General features: G+C 39.3%; 2 protein-coding genes across 6 annotated transcripts; both read right to left on the minus strand.

The window, feature by feature from the left end:
- Positions 1 to 783: 783 nt before the first annotated feature.
- On the minus strand, positions 784 to 25,879 carry LOC133520747 (pyruvate kinase-like). Of its 4 annotated transcripts, none has more exons than XM_061855373.1 (11): positions 25,759 to 25,879; positions 16,226 to 16,358; positions 8,790 to 9,013; positions 8,078 to 8,300; positions 7,048 to 7,154; positions 4,808 to 4,954; positions 4,267 to 4,368; positions 3,551 to 3,796; positions 2,658 to 2,880; positions 1,878 to 2,034; positions 784 to 1,019 (listed from the first exon to the last, which is right to left on the minus strand). In XM_061855373.1, exons 1-11 carry the CDS (start codon positions 25,789 to 25,791, stop codon positions 1,007 to 1,009), a joined length of 1,608 nt encoding a protein of 535 aa, XP_061711357.1. In that variant the 5' UTR covers positions 25,792 to 25,879; the 3' UTR covers positions 784 to 1,006. The 4 variants fall into 4 exon arrangements, with proteins under 4 accessions (XP_061711357.1, XP_061711358.1, XP_061711359.1 ...); XM_061855374.1 differs by lacking the exon at positions 25,759 to 25,879 and adding an exon at positions 25,203 to 25,315; XM_061855375.1 differs by lacking the exon at positions 25,759 to 25,879 and adding an exon at positions 21,594 to 21,867.
- Positions 9,191 to 15,617, minus strand: LOC133520745 (uncharacterized). 2 transcript variants are annotated; one of them, XM_061855369.1, is made up of 2 exons: positions 13,535 to 13,659; positions 9,191 to 12,339 (listed from the first exon to the last, which is right to left on the minus strand). In XM_061855369.1, the coding sequence occupies exon 2, from the start codon at positions 12,248 to 12,250 to the stop codon at positions 10,163 to 10,165; it is 2,088 nt and encodes a 695-aa protein (XP_061711353.1). In that variant the 5' UTR covers positions 12,251 to 12,339; positions 13,535 to 13,659; the 3' UTR covers positions 9,191 to 10,162. The 2 variants fall into 2 exon arrangements, with proteins under 2 accessions (XP_061711353.1, XP_061711354.1); XM_061855370.1 differs by having other exon boundaries at positions 12,223 to 12,339; positions 13,535 to 15,617.
- Positions 25,880 to 27,344: the final 1,465 nt, after the last annotated feature.

Below are 27,344 nucleotides of genomic sequence, written 5' to 3' on the forward strand. Positions count from 1 at the left end.
AACGTTATTTAAAACGGGGATGTTACGAATATTCGAAACCGCATCCGCAACCGTGGAACTTCCGCATTATTTTAGATCAGTTCAACTTGTTGGTGCAAGGTGCAAAAATCTGCATCCGCAACATCCCTGGTTTAAAGCGTAATATCGATAGCTTATTATGCAGTGAAATAACGTGAAAGTGTGCAGCTGACGAAGAATTAATCTTGAAACGTGTTTGACTATTATTTAGTCAACACCCAGCAACCCATCTTGGCTATTTGGAGACTTCACTAAAAGCAACCGAACAACGTCATGCTCTATCAGCCATCTTTTGACATTGACTTCTACCTCTGACCGTGTAAATGTATGTGTGTATATGTCTAATGTATTTATTGTATGTGAATATTACCGTACACTGGCTGATATTTAAATTATTTATTCATAACCTAAAATATTCTTTCGATCCCACTTTGACTAAATTATCGACACAATATCGATGAAGCCATATTAAAGGTTGATTGATTTGAAATTCCATTATTTTAACCCTGTGAACGCCACGCCTATTATGTGCAGAGCGGCATAGTGAACCTTGTCGGAATGCACGCAAGTTGATATTGAGCCGTAGCCGCGTCCGTCAGTTGACGTCTTTAGCGTTAAAAGGGTTTCAATCGGCTCAGGAGTTTTGACGTTACTGTGAAATATTACAGATACGTAAACAGCTAAAATCATAACCCGTAGCCGGGTAAAAAAGGGGGTATGGTGAATAGGGGAGAAGGTATAATTGTTGATAACAAAAACAAAATATAACATAGATACATGTTTAAAATTTTATTCATCATACGCAAACATGCAACAATACTCCTGCGATGTATTCACAATAAATAGAACATTATCCTAAGACTAAAAATGTATATATTATATACCGAGAAACATTTTTACAGATATCCGTTTTTGTATAACTAGTAGCGCTTCTGTTCGCTGTACTAATACTTAGCATATACATATATTTTCAGTTGTTTTCTTGACATTAGTCCACATGCCTGAAAAAAAAACAAAAACGTTAAAGATGGTTCTAATTTATACATATATAAAATCACACTTACACGTTACCAAGAGAGGATCTTGGGCCCTGTGATGGGCCAAGAATTTGACCATGGCCATGGTCATGGCATGACCATGATACTTGCGTATTTTTGCGTGTAAAAATACGCAAGTATGTATAACGGGTTAGCACTGATTGCCTAGCAGGTTATCTTTTTACGGAATAGCAAAATAATATTTTTTGTTTTAATTCGTCTTTTTCTATGTTAATTAAAGAGGGACGGGTAGTCTATCTCGCCATGAGATACTGTCGCGCCAATCATGTGCTAGCCCGGCTGCTGATATCTCGATTTTGAGCTCCCTTTCGGCCACACATTTTTGTACTTCTGCACACTTGAACCGGGATCTACGAGTATACACCGTGTTTTTATTGAATTCCGTTAACTCTGGGGTATGGGTAAGTACGTTTAAGAAAACTAAAAAGTAAAGGAAATTAAATGTTGCATATGGCGTTGTTGTAACACGGGCATTACATTAAATTCAACCAAACAATTGAAAACTGTGACAAATTAAGGTCATTTCAAACATCAATCGTCCGAGATAGTAATTACGTTTAGTAGCAAATGTACACACTCGTACTAAACACTAATCAATATGTAAACAGGCCCTAAGGCAAGTGTATACGCCCGTTAAGGCCTTATAAGATAAAAATAAATTATTGATTATCTCCGAAATGGAGTCAATTAGAATACCGGTGTCTTTGAGAAAGATACTTAATTTAAGCTCAGGAATGCATCCTTGAAATTAACGGAATTAAAAAAACCACTGTTTAAAGTCCATGGTAGCGGGGTACTGACACGACGCGCATGGTGTTGGTGAAGCCGGAGCCCTGCTTCCAGCCGGTGACGACGACGATGAGGTCGCCGGTGTTGATGAAGCCGCGCGCGCGCCCGAACCTCACGCCGGTCTGCACGCGCTCGTCCACGTCCTGCAGCCAGTTGCTCGCCGCGCCGGCTGTCAACAAATCCATCAAACTTATCATTTTTGCATTTTATATATGTGGCTTTCTGTGCAATAAGTTCCTTTCTATTAGGATTTCTGTTGGAATTTCAGATGGGAAGAACCATATTGCACTTGAAGATGCACTGTGATGGAAAACCATACATACATTAGGATACGTAATTATTTTTTGCTACTACATGGTGACGGCGATGATAGGGCAGCGCGGCCGGTACATGCTACACCCCTCTGGTACACTTGCTACTCTCAGCCTGGTACACTTGCTACCCTCACCCTGGTACACTTGCTACACTCACCCTGGTACACTTGCTAAACTCAGCCTGGTATACATGCTACACCCACCCTGGTACACTCGCCATTCCCACCCTGGTACACTTGCTACACCCACCCTCTGGTACACTTGCTATACTCACCCTGGTACATTTGCTACATCTACCTTGGCATACTCGCTACACTTACCCCGAGCACACTGCTACACCCACCATACTCAGTAAACCCACCCCTATATACAGTTACACCCCACCCCAGTACACTGCTACATCCACCCTGGTACACTCGCTACACCCTCCTTGGGATACAACACGCTACACCCACCCCGGTACACTGGCTGCACTCACCCTGGTACACGATGGGCAGCACGCCGCGGTACAGGTGCGCCTGGCGCGCGGTCTGCGGCTGGCGGGTGACGGCGATGATGGGGCAGCGCGGGCGGTACTTGCTGAGCAGGTGCGCCGAGCGGCCGCTGGTGGTGATCACCACGATGGCGGACGCGAGGCACTTGGTGGACGCCTCCACGGCCGCGATGGCCACGGAGTGCGCGGGGTCGATGGGGGCGGACACCTGAAAAATACCATCATTAAACATAGCAGAAAATTATTACTTCCCGAATCTCAACATTATAAAGAAAACAGTTCCTTCGGAGACCGATTCAAACATGCAGCCAAATTATTAAATTACTGATGACAGTAGCGAAATGATATTGCAAGGTAGATAAAAGATGTGACTATAGATATGGTTGAAATTTCTGAGCCGGTAGAAATATGAGAATAATACAATTGTGGAGAATTAAAGTAACAAATATAGCCTCCAACCTAAGTGACGAGCACCAAGATCAACTGCTTGTGTCATATAGCGGCCCCGGTCTCCCTGCTGATTTGGGCCAAGACTATACGTGGCAGAAGTTTGTTTTCAGCAGGAAGATAAGTGAGGAAGCTAGAAAGATGTGTTTTTCCTGAACGACGAACTCCGTGAAACGCTGTTTGTTCCATATAGCGGCCTCGGTCTCCTTGCTGATATTGGCCATGGCTAGAAGTGATAGAAGTTTGTTTTCAGCAAGGAGATAGGTGTGGCAGATAGGGAAATACATAAGTCAAATGGCGGGTTCAGCTTCCTTGCTGATATTAGCCGTGACAACCACGCATTCCAGAGAATAGTTGCCCTTGGCCATCCCTCCGGCCATCATCCATCCAACATGGTACAGTTTACAAGAAAGATAGATATAGGTTGTAACCTGAGCGACCAGCTCCGAGAAGAGCTGCTTATGCCAGATGGCGGCCTCGGCCTCCTTGCTGATGTTGGCCATGGTGAGCACGCACTCGAGCGGGTAGTCGCCCTTGGCCGTCTCGCCGGACAGCATGACGCAGTCGGCGCCGTCGAGGATGGCGTTGGCCACGTCGGACGTCTCGGCGCGCGTGGGGCGGGGCTTCTTCACCATGGACTCCAGCATTTGGGTGGCGCAGATCACGGGCTTGCCGACCTGTGCCATCATTTGGAAATTCGAGATATATTGGTGGATATATAAAAAATAAACTTAAATATCTCGGTCACAAAAATAACACTCCGAGAGAATTCGCGGCTAGCATTTTCACCAGTCTTAAAGTGTAAAAACAATTGTATGGCAGATGACCAAGTTCGCTCAGTGTTCTTTTCGTGGTCCTTAATTAAGAGGTTGCGGATGTCGGGTTTATGCACCTGGATTTTAGTAATAGCTATGGATATACCCCTAAGCGCTATCGAAAATCTTCATTTGGGCAACCAAAGAAATTGCCAGTGTTTTTTTTTAAATTCAAACTGAGAAGTTGTGATGTTTAACCTATTAAAAGCTTTCACCTATGAAATGTTAACTATCCTAATCGGGTTTACTGAATCATCTTAGACGGAAGGATGTTGTGCTGAGGCGCTCTATATGATATTCTAAATAAAACTTTGACAATTAACACTACTTACCCTGTTGCACCTGGAAATCATGGTCTTCTGTGCGAGGAACACCTTCTCCGGCGGGATCTCGATGCCGAGGTCACCGCGGGCCACCATGATACCGTCAGATGCCTAAAACATAAATATAGCTTGAAAATACTAATTCGACAATACAATTAACGAGTCGCAATAGAAGAGTCTCCTAAATTATTATTGAGGTCAGTAAGCAGAACAAGGCTTCATGAAGTCTGTTCCGTAACTCCTGGATAAACTGCAATCAATGACGTACCTGCCCGTGAACTACTGACATCTAGTACCTAACCATAACACAAGCTTTATTGAGTTTGTATTGGAATCCAAACTGGAGATCATTTTCGTAATTTGGACCCCCAAAAACCTCGGAAACCAGTACAGCGACAACTTACATTAAAAAATGTCCGCTATCTTGTAGTCCCAAATGGACATGTTTCTAAAATTCCCACCTTTCTTACAACCTAATAATATAAAATACTTTGCAGAGTTCCATGAGGAATGCAAGGGTGGTCTACCCTGATAAATAGGATATACTCACAGCGATGATCTCGTCGAGATTGACCATGCCCTGGTGATTCTCGATCTTGGAGATGATCTTGATGTTCTTGCCCTTCTCGCCGAGGATGCCGCGGATCTCAGCCAGCGCGGCGCCGTTGCGGATGAACGAGGCGAAGATCATGTCGACCTGGATGACATGGATGAAAGTTTAGTATTTGGACACACAGAGATAGAAGAGAGGTTTATAGATTAGCGGGCTTTACTTAACTTTTTCCTCACCTATGTGGTAAAAGGTGTTTAGGGTAAGTAGAAAATTAGTGTTGCAACTATTGCACTAGCATCTTTCTCAATATCTGCTAGATATTTAGTGATTCTCAATATGATCCCGCTTTCGAAGTTCAGCTTTTTCTAAAAAAAATATTGAAGACCTGGATTCTCACAGATCCTGGTGTTTTTGGGTTCCTTCAACTCAGAATCACTAGCATATTCAACCCTGATGCAAAAAAAAACTCCCAAAAATTTGTATGAAAATTGTAGTTTCTACTACATCACACACATACAAGTGAAAAACGTGACGAAATGGAACGGACATTTTAGGACAACTTTTTTTAATGCTATCGATTCTAAGTAGAATGAGCCCAAGAATATCCTGATTTGTAAGAATCAGGTTTTCAATATTTATTTCAGAAAAGGCACATTTACCCCAATGCACCTTAATGTACGAGAAGGACAGAGTCGTGCTAGATATAGTTCTTAATAGAGCTATTTTTATATAAAATTGTTGCCACAGGTGCATCGAAATTTTGAACGCGATACCAGACATGAGATACGAGATTTAAAGTTCTCCCTTTTAGCTTTATTCAAAAATAAGCTCAAGGAACAAATGTTTTTCGAGAGGAACACATAATATATGTTACGAGCTTACAAGTACGTAGACTTTAAGTCTAGTTTTACGGCTTAATATTAGTCTAGTTTTAAGATTACTTTACGCTATTGTATTACAAAATGGATGCTATTGCAAATCCAGCGTCGACAGTTTTTTCAGATCCCGATATTATTGTACTAGTAGACTTATTGATACATATTTAATAATGCAAAATATGCACATAATAACTAACTAAGAACTTATTGTCTCTAGTACAATAGCACATATTCAATAAACCCATATTCATTAGCTGAGGATAAGTATCCGAAATCGACTTTAATAGTAGCTCATTAAGGTTTAAAATTATACAATAATCAATGTCAATAGATACAAATTCATCACGCAATTCATATTTTCAATCAAGTTCATTGCCCTTGAATTTAAATGTTAGCACTCACATGGTAGCATGCGTTCTTTGCGTAAAAGATAATATATCCCTATCCGACTACGTAGTAACATAAAGTATCGACTTCGTGTATAGATAACGTAGATTACACAATTATAACCAGATATAACATGTCGTCTACGCGTGACAAGAAGATGTTTGTGGTAGTAAATAAAAATGGGGGTCTCGTTTTTTATCAGTCGAGATTGTTACCTGATAAAAGTTATATTTTGTCAATATGGGTCTAGTTGGGAGATAACAAAAATATCGGAAAATATGCATGGAAAAAAATTATGTGCGAATTATGTTTTTTCTGATTAAGTGAATTAACACACGATGGTAGCGGGCGTGCACGGGCGTGACCAGGCGTGAGCGTGACCAAGCGGGCCCGCGGCGCAGTGTGAATGCTCATCGGCGGGTCCTACGTCTGTATTAAGGTCCATTTTAGTTTTAATTAAATACAACGTAACCGAACCCGCGCCCGCGGCCTGTGTGTTGATGGTCATATAAAACTAGCTTCGGACCCGCACTAAGCTTAACAAAACAAAAATAATAATAGAATATTTATTCTATTATTATTTTTGTCTTATCTCCATATACCAAAAAGTGTCCAACCTAAAACCATAAATAGATGGCGCTACAATACCTAGAATACTTGAGAAAAAAATCGAATCATAGACAGCGCATTTCACTCCGTCAATAACGCCTAGGTTCTTATGCTACTTGGCTCTACCTTCCATAATTTATTATATAGTTCGTGTCAATTCAAACACCAAAATGACAGTTTGAGTGCCTCAATTTCACTGATTTTACATTTTTGAACAAAGGCTGGAAAAAATTGATCGCACTGTCATTTTCCGGACTGATATTTAAAAACGTAGCTTATTGTAGCTCAGGGATTTATTTTTCAGCTCTAAGATACAAAAGTCTAAGAATCTTATTATCAAGTAAAGTGTTTAACAATACTCACGCCCTGTTCAACACCGAAGAGGAGATCAGACTTGTCCTTCTCGGAGACGGCGGGCAGGTCCACAGGGAGGCCGGGCAGGTTCACTCCTTTTCTGGAGCCCAGCATGCCTGCGAAAAGGTAACATGTTTCAAACTTGCTTTGATAATATTTATTTTATAATAGTAAGTAGGTAATTCCAGTTAAGGCTACGTTACTGTCATTTTGCTTCTAATAATGATCCCGGATTGGTATGAGACTCTTCAGATGAGAGAAAATATATTTACAACGCAACACCTACGCAATTGGGCCAAACAAAATTAGTAATTCAAGAAGGCGTCCACATATTACTTTTTCCAAATCTACCACTAATACAGGATGGAGGCTTTAAATATAATTTTTAGGATGAAGGTAATCGCATCAAGTAACCTCTTAGTCCTTTCCTTGTACCTCCGTTCTCAATAGTGCAGACTAGAGACTAGCCCATCGGCAGCAACGGCCTGGCAAATTACCGAGTTCAGACCATCATCGATAAAGATGCGGTTGCCGGGCTTGACCACGTTGATGATCTTCTTGTAGTCGATGTAGACGGCGGTGCCGTTGCCCTATAACACCTTTCAGACCCGACCATCGACTAACCACCTAGGTAACTCACCTCTGTTCTCAATAATACAGACTAACCCATCGGCAGCAACGGACTGGCAGATGACCGACTTCAGACCATCATCGATAAAGATGCGGTTGCCGGGCTTGACCACGTTTATGATGTTCTGGTAGTCGATGTATACGGCGCTGCCAGTATTCTATTAGACCTGTCAAACCCTATGTGTAATTGTGTATTGACTAACCACCTAGTTTTAACTCACCTCCGTTCTCAATAGAGCAGACTAGTCCATGGGCAGCAACGGACTGACAGATGACTGAGATCAAGCCATTATCGATAAAGATGCGGTTGCCACGTTGATGATGTTTTTGTAGTCGACGAACACGGCGCTGCCGTTACCCTATAAGACCTTTCAAACCCTACCATCGACTAACCACCTAGGTAACTCACCTCCGTTTTCAATAGAGCAGACTAGTCCATCGGCAGCAACGGACTGGCAGATGACTGAGATCAGACCATCATCGATGAAGATGCGGTTGCCAGGCTTCACCACGTTGATGATGTTTTTGTAGTCGACGAACACGGCGCTGCCGTTACCCTTCTCGGCGAGGGCGGGGTCGATGGACAGCTTAATGGTCTCGCCTTTCTTTAGCTCTACTTCGGCTGAGCCGCCCTGAAGAAAAATATATAAATGTTGTGTGTTGGTGTCACTTGTTACTATCGCCAATAATACGCCAATGGTTGAGACATGTAAGAAATTATGATTTGGATTTGCGGCAATTTGGCATTTTTACTCCCTTTTAAAGTTTTACCCCCCTTACACTTGGGCATGAACCCCCAGCCCTCCTCCCCTCTGTTTGTGACGTAATACGTGGATGAACCCTAATAATGACTTACCTAATTATGCCATCGACAGCGTCGTCATCTAATGATAGTAATATCATCTTCAAAGCCAAAATGTCATTATCATCGCCAAGATTCTAACTATATAATGCTTACACCCTCCAAAAATCAGTTCTGTTCTTCGGTACGACAGTATCCAAAGCAGCAGCGAGCTAGAACGGAAACCCGAGATTCTCGCTTCATTATTCTGGAAAGGTAGTCTCGGCTTGGTTTTTATGCGAATTAATACGATCTACTCTAGTCTACATGACCTACTTACACCCTCCAAAAGTCCAGTTCTGATCTCAGGTCCCTTGGTGTCAAGCGCGATGGCCAGCGAGAATGGGAAGCCAAGTTTCTCGCTGTAATTCTTCTCGGCCTGTCTGCAGTTGGCGATGGTCTCAGCATGGTATTCGTGGGAGCCGTGCGAGAAGTTCATGCGGGCCACGTTCATGCCAGTCTCCATCATCTTTTCGAGCATGGAGACATCGCGAGAGGCGGGTCCTGGGGAAAGAGGGTGTTTTAGACAGTGTAGAGTGTAAGGAAAATTATGCCTATATAATATTTTTCACATAGCTTGGGTACAGTGACAGCTGTCATTGTCCGACCATGTGGCCGGCACAATTTGGATAAATGGGTAAGCTGGTTCACTGGTGGATAACTTTTCAATAAAACGTTGGATTTAACACAATAGTCTTTTATTTCGACTTTACATTATGATGCACAATATTTGTGCATTAAAACTAATTTTATTATTTTTAACACAGAGCTTATGGACTTACGCGTGCAGCCATTTTTGATAGAGAGAGCGAGCGCGATGAAACAATTGACACTATCTATAGGCGTGTGGCGCCGTTTGAGATACCAAAAAAAACTATGTTGACAATAAATCGCAATTACTTATAACGCTTAAACATTCCGCCCGCCAAGAACAGTAGGTTCTTCCTACCGCCCGCCATGACATCATACAACAGTACATACATAACAAGGTTTAGGAACTGAACATTACTAACGTACTAAACTAACATGAAAACGAGTTAACATGACATCAATAGATAACTTTGCACTCCATCTAAATTTTTTAAACATAAACAATACAAATACACTGTTCACCAGTCTATAAGGCAGAGATCATGAACAACTTTGATTACAATCTATAGAGATAGAGAAAACAGGCTGACTAAGACAAGTAACATTGTATGCTAACTTTAGCATGTTAACTAACATTTACTAACATACCCGTAAAAGTGAGTATCCAGAAATCACCTGAAGGTTAAAAACCCTTTAATTACTACATAACACATAAATGTAATTTAGAAAAAATAAAAACTTATAAGTATACCTATTACAATATTTATACAATTAGTACCCTTTCCTATCAGTCATTTTGAATAAGTACACTTGTATAGTTTTACATACTAGTAGAATTTAGAAGTATTAATAGAGACTTCAGTAACAACCTTGTAGGAACTTCATTACGAGTAAGAACCTAAAGTTATACAGTAACAGTATCAACCATATGAATTTTACAGTACCATTTGGGTACCTACAACTAAATTTAACACATATTAATAACATACTCTTAGTCTTGCTCTGACTGGTAGCAAAATAAGAATACAGGAAACTATAACTTTAACTACATGACAAATAATACTAGTTGGCAACAGGCAACACTATTAATTTGGAAACAGGTCTCATAAGTTTGGAATGTTTACATTTTAAGGTAACGACTCTAGTGACATTGTCTGGACCAGGGTGCTTTTCTTGTACTAACCCATATAACCACATCGAGGGCGGGAGATCATCCTCCTTGACTAACACTACGTCACCTACCTGTGGCTCTGGGGTCAACTTAGTCCATTTGTACCTCTGATAGAGCGTTGTTAGGTACTCCTGAGACCACTTTCGCCAGAACTGCTGCATAATCTTCTGGGTGAGCTGCCATCTATGTAAAGGGCTGATTTTAGAATCTTCATAGTTGCGATCTGGCGCGGTTACCAGAGCTTCGCCAACTAGAAAGTGTCCCGGGGTGAGTGGACTCGTGTCCACTTCATTTGATGGCAGCTGGTACATGGGCCTACTGTTTAGACAAGCCTCAGCCTGTGCTAAAACCGTTGATAACTCCTCAAACGTGAGAGTGGTGCCATCTAGGACCCGTTTCAAATGATATTTAGTAGAGGCGACACCCGCCTCCCAGAGTCCACCGAAATTGGGAGCCCGGGGTGGAATAAAATGCCATTCAGTACCTTCATTAGCTAAGGCCTCAGCAACCTCTTTCATGACAGAAGCCTCGCCCTGCTGGAAGAGGATGCGCAGTTCCTTGGATGCACCGACAAAGTTGGACCCATTGTCGCTCCAAATCTCCTTACAGGGTCCTCGACGTGCCACGAACCGTCTATAAGCAGCTAGAAACCCTTCAGTGGTAAGTGAACTTACTGCCTCCAGGTGGATACAACGGGTTACCATACATACAAACAGTGCTATATAGCCCTTATAGCTCTTGCATCCTCTACCTTTGGATATTCTGATATTTATAGGGCCTGCATAGTCGCACCCGGTGCGGTGGAACGGTCGAGCAACAGTCACCCTGCTACTGGGTAAATCAGCCATGAAGGGTTGAGTTTTGGTGACTTTGTACTTTATACATCTCACACATTTACTTAAAATATGTCTAATCAAGCTTTTGGCATTAATAATTAGAAACTTGGATCTTACATAATTTAGGGTGAGTTGGGGGCCTCCGTGGAGAGTCCTTGAGTGAGCGTCGCTCACAATCAGCTTTGACAAGTGATGGTCATGAGGCATTATGATAGGATGCTTTACATTATAAGAATGATCGCTATGCTCAATCCTACCTCGCGTTCTCATAATGCCATCCTCGTCCAAGAAGGGACACAATGATAAGATAATGCTTCTCCGGGGAAGTGGATTAGAGTTATTCAGGTTAGTTAACTCCCGGGGAAAGGCTGACAATTGACTTGCTTTAATACCTACCTTCAAGGCATTATCAAGCTCTCTTGCGGTCAGATAGGATGGAAAAGATTCTCCTTTCAGTTTTTTACAAAATCTGAGACAGTAAGCTACTACTCTTACTGCCTTTGTTAAAGATGAGTATTTAGTCCAAGCACTCAACTCTTCGGATGGCTGAGCAGGGGATAAAACTGTACATACCTGGACTTTCATGGGCTTTGCTTCTAGCTCAGTGGATACGGGCTCGGATGTTGGATGCTGGTAGTTAGGGTCATGTAGCCAAGCTGGGCCATGGACCCACAACTCGAATTGGATGAAATCAGATGGTGACATTCCTCGACTTGCACAGTCTGCCGGGTTGCTGGTGGATTCTACATGCGCCCACTGATCATGGTTTAGTATGGATAGGATCTCAGTGACGCGATTGGCAACAAACGTTGTCCAACGGTTCGGCTCACCTTGAAGCCATGCGAGGACTATGGTTGAGTCTGTCCAAGCCCTGCAATGACTGACTGGCATGGATAAGACAGTGGATACTTCTGCCAGCAGTTTGGATAAGAGTACTGCTCCGGAAAGTTCAAGTCGGGGTGTGGAAATTTGGCGGATTGGACAGACCTTCGTTCTGGCTGCGACTAAATGGACAGTAACATTACCTTCATGATCCACTACCCTCAGGTATACGACTGCTGCGTAAGCGTCGTTGGAGGCGTCGCAGTACCCATGCAGCTGGATATCACTCGCGTCTTGCCTGACGCCAACCCATCTTGGCATGATGAAGTCGTTGAGAACCGGGAGCTGCTCACGGAACTCATTCCACTCTGTCAGCAAGTTGGAAGTCACTTCCTCGTCCCACGAGTGACCTGAAACCCACAGTTTTTGCATGTATATCTTGGCTCGGATAATGACTGGGGAAATCCATCCCAGTGGATCAAAGAGACGTGATATGTCAGACAAGATGTTCCGCTTGGTGACGGGGGTTGGCTGTGGAGGTAAGTTAACCTTATAGTGAAATGAGTCAGTCTGATGATTCCAAGACAAGCCTAGGATTTTGATCATGTCATCCAGTTTTATGTCTTTGTCAGAGCTGGTAACCGGGTGTGGATAAATTGTTTCCATTAATCTTTGACTATTGCTTGCCCATTTTTGTAATTCAAACCCAGCTTTACTTAGCAAACTAACTATTTCCGAATAGATTTGGATGGCTTGATCATCTGTCTCACACCCACTCATGAAATCATCCATATAGAAATCTGTCAGCACCCTTTCTGCAGCCAATGGATAATCTTTACCATCATCTTTAGCCACTTGCTGTAAACTTTTGACTGCAAGATAGGGAGCTGATGAGACCCCGAAAGTTACACGTAACATCCTGTAATCCTTTACAATGTCATCAGAACTCTCACGCCACAGCAAGCGTTGGAAATCAGTGTGTTTGTCCACGACTTTAACCTGCCTGTACATTTTTATAATATCTGCTATAAAGCAAATTGGATGAATACGCCATTTCATGATGATATGACGCAGTTCTGGTTGTAGTCGTGGACCAACCAAGAGATCATCATTCAAGGACCTGCCATTAATACCTTTAGAAGAGCAGTCAAAAACCATGCGAAACTTGGTTGTGGATTTGTCGCTGCGAATCACGGCATGGTAAGGCATGTACACACAGCCAGGTCTCGCAGCGTCCCGCTGGTCTTGGATAAGTTCCATGTGATTTAGTGATAAATATTCATTGATCACTTTGGTATATTCCTGCTTTAGGAGTGGATTGCTATCCATCTTTTTCTCCAATGAGAGAAATCTCCTTAAAGCCACTTTCCGTGATTCGCCATACTGACATGATGGATCTTCATCACGAAATGGGAGACTAACAACATAGCGACCTGTACAGTCTCTAGTTGTAGTGGATGCATAATGCTCCTCACACACTTGGTCCTCCTTAGACAACAAGGTGCGAGGCTGATCAGTTTCTATTTCCCAGAATTTACGGAGAGTGTCATTAATGGAGTTATCCAGAATATGAGCAGTTATAAAGCTATTAGAATGGTTACTCACTTGTGTTCTTCCTGACAGGATCCAGCCCAAAGCGGTGTTCTGTGCTGTCAGCGTGGACGTCGGATTACGTACAATACCCTCTGTCAGGGTCAGTCCATACACCTCAGCACCCAGCAACATGTCCACATGGCCTGGAGTGTCATATCCTGGATCTGCCATCTTTAATTTCTTCAACTCCTGCCAATCATGAATCTCAACTTTCTGTGAAGGAATGGGATTAGTTACCTGACTTACCACATATGCTTGAACAACGCAACTAAAAGAGCTACAAATGGATTGTATTTTGAATTGAACTTTGTGTTTAATTGGGACTGACAAGGGGATTTTTTCTCCGCCCAGCCCTGAGGGATCAACACTAACATTAACAGGTATCTTGTGTAACTGAAGCAATTGTACAGCACGCTCGGTCACGAATGATAATTGTGCACCCTGGTCAAGAAATGCCCTAAGTATATGACAGTTTCCTTTATTTTCTACCTTAACTAATGCCGTTGTTAATATTATCTCACTATTCGATGAACCTGAACTTTCGGCAGCGTGAGCCACTATGTTACCAGGCCCAGGTTCCTTCTGTTCCGACTTCTCATGGGTACTCGGCTGTTGGTTGTGGATCTTCACCCCTTCAACGGCTCGGCTTGGTTGCGCTGAAGGTGGTTGCTCGCTGTCCAGATGCAATAGGGAGTGGTGACGGCGGCCGCAGCGCCTACATGTTGTGTCTCGCTTGCAGTGTGTTGCAGAATGCTTTGCTCCAAAGCAATTGAAGCACAACGCCTTACTTTTGACAAAGTCCCTCCGTTGTTGTACAGAGTCCTGGCTAAACCGCTTACATTGGTACAACAAGTGAGCCTCTGCACAAAATGGGCAGGATACTGATGATGCTGATGAGGTAATGCTGAACACTTTAGGTCGCTCTGTTTCTTTTAATCTTGTTTCTTTCTTAGTACTTGGCTCTAAGAACTCCAATGCTCTAAATCTGGATTCTAGGAATGTTGAAAATTCACTAAACGTTGGTAGTTTATCTGAGTAATCACTTATCTTGTGTTCCCATTCTTTCCGGGATTCCTGGTCAAGCTTCTGTATGATCAGGTGGATGATGATAAGATCCCATGTTGAAACATCAATATTCATGTTGGTCAGAGCACTTAAACATTCATTTGTTGTGTCTAATATTTGTTTGACACCATAAGAAGATGCTGCGGTTAAAGTCTTTTGGCTTATTAAGCGGTTAAGTATGCACGATGAGATGTAGCGAGTGTTGCTGTAACGTTTCTTCAATAATGTCCAACATTGTTCATAATTTGCATCCGTTATAGGTGTGTGTCGTATTAACTGCTCTGCTTCACCCGTCAGATGACCCTTTAAGTAGTGGAGCTTTTGTACAGGTGCTAAAGTCTGGTTGTTATTGATCACAGATTCGAATAGGTCGTGAAAAGTAGGCCACTCCGCATACTTGCCAGAAAATACGGGGATTATAATTCTAGGTAGCTTCACTGCACTTGATGGATTTGATTCACTCTGTAGATTATTATGTGTGTGAGTTGAGGATGTTGACATTGTTGATTTGATTTTTTTCCAAGGCCTCTTTTAACTGACACTTATAATCAATATATTTTTCTTCGACTCTGTCATAGGTTTCATTTGTGAAGTACGTATTGCTTGGATCCTTAGATTCTAACAAAATCGTTTGATGGTTGCTCTCGAAAGATTTCCAATTTCCTTCGAGAAGATCTAACCTTGCTTGTAAGTACGTGTTGGTCATACGCGATTTCGGTGATTTTTTGAGGTTAGAAGCGGCCTTGTCAATTATCTCTTCTATATTTTGCTGTAATTTTATATATTCCATGGTGATAATCTTGTAATTTCGTTCTTATTCGGTTCGATTGGACCAATGTCCGACCATGTGGCCGGCACAATTTGGATAAATGGGTAAGCTGGTTCACTGGTGGATAACTTTTCAATAAAACGTTGGATTTAACACAATAGTCTTTTATTTCGACTTTACATTATGATGCACAATATTTGTGCATTAAAACTAATTTTATTATTTTTAACACAGAGCTTATGGACTTACGCGTGCAGCCATTTTTGATAGAGAGAGCGAGCGCGATGAAACAATTGACACTATCTATAGGCGTGTGGCGCCGTTTGAGATACCAAAAAAAACTATGTTGACAATAAATCGCAATTACTTATAACGCTTAAACAGTCATCTTAATACAATTTATAACCTTAAACCGCAAAATTGTATTAGAATGACAGCTGTCACCGTACCCAAGCTATTAAAAAACACTATAGTTGATTAGTAGGAAGACATCAACATCTGACAAAGTTAAAGATAAATTCTTGGCACCAAAGTTAGTTGACTTGGTGCCGTAAACTGTTTTTTTCGACAGAATTTCTTGTTGACAGACTTGGCGTAGATCGTTCTATTGGCAGGTAGCCTTATAACCAGGGCTATGGACACTGTGTATCATACATCATCCCTATCAATAGTATATTCCCTTAACTACTCATAGATTTTCCACGGTATCTTTGACGGTAGTACGTAAGAAGTGTAAGAACCGAACCCGTAATCTAATATAATATCCTTGTCTACATATAGCCAAGTCTCAGAAAAATGAAAGCTGGCAAAAAGGACACAATATAGAATAAGGGATAAAAACAATCAGATGCTCGGAAGAAGAGGCTTACCAATGGTACAGATGATTCCGGACAGGCGCACATAGGAGGCCTTGGAGTCGATGTCGAGGGCGCAGATGTGCTGCAGATATGAGCCTGCGTCGGCAGCCGCCTGCTGCTGACCGGGCTTCTCTGCTAATCCCGCCTGGCAACAAAAACTTAGGTTGTAAAATAGACACTTACTCCATCAGTTTCAACCGTTCTACTAAACGAGCGCGTTTGCTACGTATGGACGAACCTTCAAATTGGCTTGTTAATCACTTGCCGGAGATAATGGGAAAGGAAAGCCGACCCCAGATAATGGGAAAAGGCTTGGGTTGAAGAAGAAAAAAAAATCACTTGCCGCGTAAAAAAAACTACAGCACATATGGATATGGTACTACTTTCCCGCAGTGCGGGAATGAACACTTTCCGTGCCTATGTCGACAGTTAAAAGGGCCATATGTACTGTAAAACGTTGTACGACACATGTGCGAATAGGTAATTCGCAGCTCGTGTCGGTTTAAAATTTCAATTTATTGCCACTGGTTGCGAAATTCCTACTTGCCGCATTTGTATCGTACATAATTACGATCAAGTAACCATAATCCTTAGTATCAGATGATGTCAAAACATCATCGCTTGCGATAGCTTGTCATAAATTTTTCTATTAGTTATTACAATAAATCCATTATTTATTGATTAAGGCGACATTAAGGCTCTGTTGAACGCAAGAGAAAAGATAAAGTAACCATAAGATTAATAATGGGAATTTTTAGTTATTAAAAAATCGGACTAGAGCACATCGATTACACTTAATAATTGGCGCGTACCTACATTTTGAATAACACGCGTATTTTTACTAACTGTTGACACCACAGTAAAGTGCAACATATTCAAAGGCCACAACACTACTGGCCTAGTACTACCAGTGAAACACATGTCATATTGAAATATATGTTCAAACCTAGACCTATAAAACCACAACCGCAGACGGAACTAGGGTGAGCTGCGATTTCTGTTTTCATATAGGTACCCATAGTTACTATACTAGCTTGAATAGCCGACGCCTATGACTTGACCAACGTGAAAAAATCCTTTCTTAGTGGTGTTCTACAAAACATTTGAATGCTGTAGGTATGTTTCAAACTACAAGGTGCTACCTTAAACGGTTTAGCCCTTTACACCCGGTCTGATACGGCAAATCTCAATTTTCCGGTTGGAAATGTCTATGTAAGAAAATTGCAGATAGGAGATAAGATGACTAGACTACGCCTTATGACGAATGTTTGTTATTTTCGTATCACATTGTTGACTATACTTGATAAATAGTTTCCTATAGGTACTCAACATTATCTCTGCGACTCTTTATGTAGATATTGATGATAGAAGTATTATATTGCACAAATTATATCCCACGTAACTGTTTGAAAATTATTAATCGTCATATGATAAGAACTTATTTATAACTAATCAGCATTTATTATGTCTTAAGGCCTGTGCACACCCGATGCGTGTGCGTAGACGTGCACGTGCGCGTTGTAATATGCAGATCCTTATGAGAGACGGCACACCGCTTGCGTAGCGTGTGCGTGCGCGGCTCAAACATTTTAGCGCACGCACACGTGCACGTCGACACACACGCAGCCAGTGTGGCTTGGCCTTTAATTGAGAAATTTGCACCACGTTAAAATAGACTATACAGAGTTTAGACCTTTAGACTGATCGGTCAATTCTCGCAGGCATTTTTTTAATTGAATGATATACGTATTTGCATGCTTAGTTATTGGTGACACTGAGGCTCAGCAGGCAGCTCAGCTCAGCCAAGGTGATTCGCATGTGTATAGTTTCCATCATCCACGAAGACGCGCAGATTTGTCAAATCTAAACTTTAATGACATGACAATACGAGTCAAGCCACGCGTCTTCGTGAATGGCACGATCCGTATACTGCTCAAGTATAACCTCCTAGCCGACACGCATTTTTGCTATATAAATAAAAAAGACATCATAAATTTATTTAAGACCAAAATATGTGTGACTCATGACTGAGCCCGAATTTAGTTTTAAATTACTCAATTTGCATATGCAAAATGCCCAATCGCCTACATTATCCTGCTACACTTGCGCATGCAATGGAATAATAGGGCTAACACAGTTGGCATTGAGCACAATATGCACAGCTAACATTGCTAATGGGAACCAGTTAAAGCTGCTTCATTTCCCACTATAGAAGAATCTGGGGTGACCTCTTTGGTTGGATAATTGGATATGTTAGTCACTTTTTCACTAGTTTAATAAGTGACTTTTAAATAACGAAAAATGGTACGGAGTTACGGACTACCTCACGAAAAATAGGCTCTAGTCGTAGAGTTGTAAATACCTTCCCATATTATTAAATCCAGTACAAGGAGCAAGGTGCAGATCACCCAATGTAGCAATAGCAACTTAAAGCTGAGACGCTTTCCAGATAGATTTTCGTACATTGACCTACTATCTGTTGCTATCTCTATTGCACGCCCATAATTATATTGCTGTCAAACTCGCACATTGACATTGACAACCGGCATCATGGGCGGGACAGCAATATAATTAGGTATGCGCGTGCAATAGAGATAGAAACAGGTGGGTCAATGTACGAAAATCTACTTTGAAAGTGTCTCTTCTTTAGCCGAAGAACTCTTGTCAAGTGTCATACTATGTTAGTTTGTTTACCTATTTAATGTATAATGAGCTTAAAATAAAATCCATTACAACTATAACCCTGTAGTCTTTGATAGATTCAGATTATAAACTCAGTTCCACTTGTTTTTTTTAAATATTATTATTAAATACATTCATAAAACATGATACAAATATTAAACATTGATAAAAGTTTTCCATGTATATCCTTATTTAGCAAAAAACTAAATATTGATGCTACTCGTAAATATTTACCATGAAAGTATCCAAAAAATAAAAAAAATGGATAGTAAACACTGCACTGCACAGATTGAATAAAAAGACTGTCACATTGTCTTGTCACTACATAATATAGATACATTTTATAATATTAGATTAGATAAGGCATAATGCTTATTCATACAATCTGATTTCATTTTGGAAAATCATTCATCATAATAAATTCAGCAATACAAAGAGACTTCAATTTTATTAATGTTATAAATAAAGTCTATTTTTGGTTTAACAATTTGCTGATGACACGTAGGTACAAATGAATAAACTATAATACGCTGACATAAGGTTCATTTTGGCGTGCATGTGTGTTCACATTTAGTCATAAGTCAAGCACTTGGCAGTTATTGTTGTTATGTTAATTAGCGCATATTCATTATGGTTATATGTATAAATAATTCCTGATGAAAGAAATTCTTCCTGATGTTTTATTGATAGGGCGTTTATGAGGCAAAGGAATTTTGCAAAATTGAACCCTATCACTATGAAATAAAGATCAAAATCAGGTGGAAAATATATTCCCTCTGCTTTATAAAGGCTTTTAACTAGGGATTCGTAAACATTATTGCAAAGATATAAAATCCACTAATGATCAGTTAAGAATGTTGCAGTTAGTATGTACAGTACTGCAGTAGAGTCTACTCCGGTACTCCGGTACCCAGTACTCCGGTGATCGCCATGATATGCTCAGGTGCACTGCCTTAATATAACGGTTTTGGTAGTCACCATTTTTTGTTTCTTCACCAACTATTACTGCTGCATAGTGATTTATTTCCTTTGTTTAATTTCAATGTTAAGACATACATAGATTTCTCATATATTTACAAAATAAGTTTTTTTACACAAAAACTTGTAAGCCTCCGTAAGCCGTCACCAGCCTGTTTTATGCCCATGAGGATTAGCAAGGTCCTACTTTTTATATGTCATTATTATTTACAGAAAATAAACGAGTTACTAGGATCCATCTAAGCTAACTCTGCATCAACATAACCAAAGTGACAAAATGAACATTAAACTCCTAAAGAAAATATGATATTTATAGTGGCACCGCCACATTTTCTCACTGCCAAGTCAGTACAGATCTAGAATCAAAAGGATTATTTAGTAATAACTGCCAATTATGAATCAAGACCAACTCTCTGTCATAGGATTTTTAATCTGTTCAATGAAGTAGCTATACATATTCAAATAAATTTGGAGTTCTGAACCTTTTAGGGCATTGACAATGCTTTTGAATATTTGAATGGTGTTCAAGTTAGAATTAAACATATTTTTAATTACTTTAATGATTTTAAATATATAAGTATATATGTATGTATGCATGTATGTCACTTTATTGCACATAAACAAGGTTACGCAAAATAGACATAACAAAGTAAAAGAAGTAAATATATGAACAAAGGAGAACTTATCCCTAATAGAGATCTCTTTCAGTTAACCTTTGAGAAAATGAGAGAGGAACAAACAATAAACAGTGAAAGACAAACTAAATAACTATAAACTAATATATTATGTATAGAAGAAAGAATTGTCAAACATTGTAGGTATAGCATTTGTTAATTAAAAACTTTGTTTACATATTTATGACCTAGTTTGACTAAAAATGGTCTATAAAAGAATCACACACACACACCTCACATCTTAAAAAAGTTCTCTCTTTATACTACAGTTTTTTTTAAATATATTGCAGCTGCAAAACTTCCCATTCAATATCATGAATGAGAATACAAATGAAAAGGAAACCTTATATTAAGGGCAAAGGCAGTCCCCTAAGAAACTTATGGTGACCTTCACCAAATGTCACTAAAGCAATAATAGACCTTATATATTTGACCATAAAGTTCAAATTGAAGTGACACATGTTAATAGTTTTTTTAACAGATAGGTATACACAATGATTATCAAGACAGTTTTTGATACTGTTGTAAATAATAAATAAACTCAAAATATATTTATCACTAAAAGTGCATAACATGTACAGATTTTTTAAACAATTGAATTAAAAATCCTATAGTTACAGGTTTAGGTGTTTAATTAATCTTTGTTTTTATAACTAGTTAGGTAATATAGTAATTAATATGAGCATTATTACATGCACTTATTCATTTATTACATAGAGTAACTTTCCTTATTGTATTTATGTTGCATCTAGATAAAATAATTGCAAACATGTGATTAGGAATAATATTGTTAGCAAAACAGCTGATAATGGAAACATGTTAAACTAGATAATACTATAATTATATCAGTTAACATTAAAACATAAGTGAGACTACTAGGTTCTAATTATGTGAATAAGCCAAATCGTCACGTAAATGACTGTAGGCTACGTAACTGAACTATATAGAAAACGAAGCAAAAACCGGCAAGCGTGAAAAATCGTCAAGGTAACGTGTATCGCATCAAACCATTCCAGTGCGTAACGAAAATAGAAAGAGTTTTTCACCTCAGATTTGCCATCGTAGATCGTCGGCCACACCATCCTTACTGTTTTGCAATGAAAATATTTGTCACAATTGTCACGGCTAGGTACGCGAGGTGAGACAAGCGGCGCCTGTGATCTTGAACTGCCCTTCCGCGTGAAAAGTAGTCTGCATATACGTTTGGACTTGCGTACTGAGTCCCGTGGCGCGGCGCGCGCACCACCGGCCAACAGCGTCGCGACGCGGCCCGGAATACAACAAACCGAAAATTCGAACGGTATTTTTACAACCCCTAATCTTAACTCAAATTCACTTTATAAGTTTAATACAAATTCACAACTACACACTGCAATTCTCCTAGACGATAAATCCGACATAGATTAGTTCTAAATTTAAACACTTGAAAACTTGCCAATAGTTTCTCATCTAGGTACTAAACTAGTTGTATTACATAAACATGATTGATTAGAAACATCAATGTAGCAAATAAAGAAATCGTTGCCGCGAAATTACCTAATTGAACTTGACTGACATTTTAGTTTTTTTTTACAAGAGATAGGCTTTGCTTATACCGGATACGGAAGTACGCGTGGCATCAGCTGGCTACTCTACTTCCGGAATCTTGTCTATCGAAATATTCGAAGTTAGGTCAGGGGTTTTCAACCGTTTTGTGTTGTAATGTTATCTGTATCGGTTAGAAATGCTAAGTTTATGTGCTTTCATGTTGTACAAATGTGCTTTATATATTGTAAACAAGTGGGAGGCAGACTCGCCCAACGAGGGTTCCGTACTTTTTATTATTTGTTGTTATAGCGACAACAGAAATCCATCATCTGTGAAAATTTCAACTGTCTAAATATCACGGTTCATGAGATGCAGCCTGGTGACAGACGGACAGACAGACGGATAGCGGAGTCTTAGTAATAGGGTCCCGTTTTACCCTTTGGGTACGGAACCCTAAAAAACGAAAAGTTTGTTATTTGCTACCAGTTCTGGTTGTTGATTCTTTTGGACACATTATTCCAATCACCAGGCCGGAACCAGGTACATGATACGACTACATTTCCTCGATACGATTATATTAGAGTCAGACCAAGATAAGTTGGCAGCGATTTTGATTAGAGATGTAACGAATAGTGGCTTGGCCGAAAACCGAATATTCGGCTAGAAGTTTTACCTAAAATGAAGTACCTAAATTCAAACGCGTACCTGCGTGCTCTGTGCAAGTTGCAACTTATTTCTCGCTGTAGGCAGTCTTAAAGTCTTATATAGAAATCGCGCTTATTCTGCACGCAGTGTGTATTAAATAGGGTTGTTTCCATCTACAAATCTTAGGGCAGAATTGTATCCCAATAAATTCTTTTGGATTATAAGAACATGTTAAACTACTTTTAGGGAACCTGTAATGACCATATTTTTGTAAATATTGAATTTAAAATATCTTTTGGCACACGTCACGTGACCAAACTCGAAACGTTATTATAGATTCTGATGACGTCACAACTCTCGGATTGACAGTTAGGCGATAAACAACAAATGACAAATGTCAGTTGACAGTTCGTATCTTCTACGTGTGTATGTAGTTATGTGTCAAACCGTAAACTGTGACGTCACACAATTTTCAAAGAGCGTTTTGGGCGCGAAAGCATCTGTCACAATATATTTTGTTAATTTAACATATTTTAAGCCGTTTTTAGTATAAAAGTTGAATTTTAGGGCAACTTTTAGTTAATGTAGAACGTAATACAAGCTTTTCAAAAAATTGGAAACTACCCTATTGCGAACATTTCGCAGCGTTAGTTTTCGTCATGTGTGTAAAAAATATACGTTGTATTATTTTTCTCATGTTTTTGTACAATTTATGAATTTAAAGGTAGTCAGAAAGATTATACGGATAATAATAATTAATTATTTGCAGTTTGTTACTTTTTTTACCCTTCGTTTTCCGTTGATTACGTACTATTCTTTACATCACCTTTGTTTTTTTTTTTCAGGATTACAGAATTTCTAGTGCTATAGATTGGCCATGAGGCTTGAATTGATAATTTTTTCATCATTAAAGTCAGAGAATCAGAGTCATACAGTGTAAGATGGAAATTGAGGATCCATGATGCATGGGAGTCCGGGAGTATGATAATTCAAATTCGGCTGTGAAACTTTTGTCTTGTCTTATTAATACAAACCACACCAATACCGCATGCAATTTTTGATGCATTGCGGCATTTGATCGGTCGATTGAATGGCTGCTGGCGTAAATACAGAATTATTTTTTACCTTGTCAATTTGGAACTTTTTGTTAATAAATGAAAGTGGAATATGTTCAAAAATTTGGGTCTCTTCGTTAATAAATAACCGGGGAGCTCAGGAGGTTAATATTATGATGATCTAAAAATGTATACTAGAAGATACCAGGCTGACCTATTTTGTTACATTAAAGATAATTGTCTTAATTTTTCAATTTGTGTGTAATAAGCGAACCTTAGGAAAAGGGGTTTATAAACCTGTGGATTTTTATTAGCCTCATTGTTTGTGTAATAGGTAAGTTAAGAAACTCGAAGCTTACGTCAGCCAAAATACCTCAAAATTTGCTAAGCATTAATATATTTCCATTGCATGCATTTAAGTATTAGTATATTTCCTGAATCGCAGAGATTAATTTAATAACTTTAATAAAAAAGAATTGCACGTGGATATTATAGTTTAATTACCATTAACACTTTAAAAATATCCATAAGTGAGCACTTTGCTGGCAGTACTGGAAAATCTTAGTGTTTCTGCTTTGTAAGTTCATCTGATTTCATATCTATGTACGTATGGAAGCATATGTATTTGTTTTAATATTATTTATATATGTGTCTGTTTATGTACTTCTTATGATTGTATTGTGTTCGTACAGGTACCTAATTGTATTATCTATACCACATGTTTTTGCACCGCCTACAACTTATCTGCTTATTAGCCTACAAGTTTACTGGTAGAGAATACCGTATGGTATTAAGTTCGCCTTTTATACAGTGCGTTATCTTGCAATAAAGATTAAATAAATAAATACTTTTATAGGTACGCAACAATCAATAAGTAAAATGAAAAAAAAAAAACAGGTGTTTTGATAAATATCGAACGATGCACTAAGAACGATTTATTTTGTAATTAATTTAACAACCGCCGGTGAACTCATGTCTCACGCCTATGTCGGCTGATTTCAAGGACGCAAACAAGCGTAATACATTTTTAGGTTATAAAATTAGAAGTTCGACTTGTTCTTGTTTGAATATTTTCGCTGTAAGCAGTCAGCATAAATATAACAATAATGTTATGTACCAGTATTTGTTAAAATATTATTAAATTATTGTGTACAAAATACTATACTTCGTACCTAACTAGAAGTGTTAACCGTAAAATGGACCACTAAAAGTCACAAATTTTTATTATGATTGAACCGGGAATCAACCTCAATTAACTCATGACCAAAAACTTAACAGTCTCATTCATTAGCACGATACGCCACATTTTGCTTTAGTCTTTTTCCATTCTCGGAACCTGTCATTCCGTCGTAGTTAAGGCAAATAAAATTCATATTTCATGTTAAAGTACGAAGGTAAGTAAATACGGATATAATTTATTAAACTTACCGATGCCATATTAAATTATGAGTTTAAATCAAATTAAAACAAAACTTCTGAAATAAAACAACGTTAACCTGCCCAGCCGCTAACGTAGTTTGACAGCTAAAAAGTTGAAAAAGGACTTTAGAGGTCAAGCAATGTCACAGGTAAACTATCCGGATTGATAGTTTTTACGCTTGCCACATTGTTCCATACGTGCCAAATATTTAAAATACATTTCATTCTTTAAGACATTTTTATTTCATGTTCCCTTCGTTGCAAAACATTACCAACAGCATTATCCACTTCTTAGTAGTTTGTGGCATTATCTTAACAAATCAAATGTCGAAAAGGTTTACGTTCTCTGTATTAATAGTCAAACCATAAAGATTTACTAATTCGACCTACGTTTTTTTACAATAAAAAACATTGTATTTGTAGTCAAGTGAATTACTTTTTATGACATCTACCCATTCATAAAAAAAATATTCTATTTACAAGGCCTAATTCGCCTCTTTGACGACTCGTTCGTTATCTGTAGTTTCATGTAAATTATAATATTATAGTATAATTAAAAACTTACCCCGAAATTTCTCCTAGTTTCTACAGCTTTCATGATTTACACTAATTTAAAAAAATGTGACCGACAACCAAGCCCGGATGACTTAAAAAGCCGTCTGTGAGTCGTCCTATTCGACCGTGGTTTATCATCGACTGATAAAACGGCTCGCCTTATCAATTGCCTCTCAATACGTGTCATTTCACCAATTAATCATTAATGATGTAAAGATTGAATAGCTGTTCTTAGTGTAGCACACTACCGAATTATCCGATATTGATAATTAAGAAGAATCGGGACGGCCGCCCCGCAACCGCCTTTCCATACAAACGGTCAGGCATAGCATAGCTATGATTAAAATACATCAAATTCTCTAAAAACATTTTACATAATGTCAATATCCAGGTCGGATGAGGACTAGGTATGTTTGTATGGAGAATCGATTGTCTCTAGGAGACGGATCGGAAAGGACCTTTCCTATACTTCATATTGTTCGGTTGGGTTGTTGCCTAGTCAGCTGTAAACAAGTTTCTATCACACTAAATTAGTCCTGACTGTACCCAATATGGAATTGCAAAAAAGCCAAATTTGTAACAAAATATGGCCGGTCAGTTCAGAGGGAATTTGACTTTTGAAGTCACTAGCGGCGGCCCCTCTGTCTTCTCAGTTTAATCAATTAATGTCCCGATATTCTGAGGGCCTACGCTAGCTGACGCGGACGCCCGCCGCGTGCGCACGCACGCGGGTGCTATTTGTAGGTGAAATCAGCCATACGCGTCCGCTTCAGTTAGCGTCGCTCATACTATTTTTCGTTAACCCGCTCGTCCGCTCCGTGCACCCGCGCCAGCTAGCGTAGGCCCTGATGCCTTCAATATGTAATAATTTGAAAATAGATGTTTGTTTAACTTTTATGGCCTATTTGCACATTCACCTCAAGTTTAATCATATAAATTATATATAAGGTATTATGTTAAAGGAAAACAAAATTCTCAATTTTTTTTTATTTCCAAATCCAATTTACAATAAAAATCAATTAAAATAACATATTGTTCGTTACTAAATAAACAGTAATTACAACTACTGACAAGAATATCACCTTTCTGAAAATATTTGAATGGCATGAGCAACATATTTGTAGCGTTTCGTAAATTTAATACATAATAAAGGGAGCTTTAGCTGCCTTATACATAACCATCAAAGTATATAGACCAGATAGAAAACATGTTTACTTAGACCAGTGGCGGGCAAACTTTCATAGGGGGCCAGAAAATTAAAAAAAAAATCAGAGGGCCAGAACTGCAGAATAAATGCATTTTGAATTGAAACCGTTATGTCGCGACCATCGCGAGCCATATACTAATTATTTCGAAGGACCGGCTGTGGGCTGGATGAAACCCTTGCGCGGGCCGTACTTTGCCCACCGCTGACTTAGAAATCTCATATCATTATAAAATGTGATGTCTAAGAAATGTAACAGCCTATGCCCATCTCTATGGCTTCTTGTCATGCGATAATCAACTGACAGAGATGAAAATATTACAATGTGTGATTTGTGGAAAATGAAATTTAGATTGAGTTAGACCCAGCTAAGCTGGAAGCGATTCTTTCTG

The sequence above is a fragment of the Cydia pomonella genome, chromosome 8 (assembly GCF_033807575.1).
Source record: "Cydia pomonella isolate Wapato2018A chromosome 8, ilCydPomo1, whole genome shotgun sequence".
NCBI lineage: Eukaryota > Metazoa > Arthropoda > Insecta > Lepidoptera > Tortricidae > Cydia > Cydia pomonella.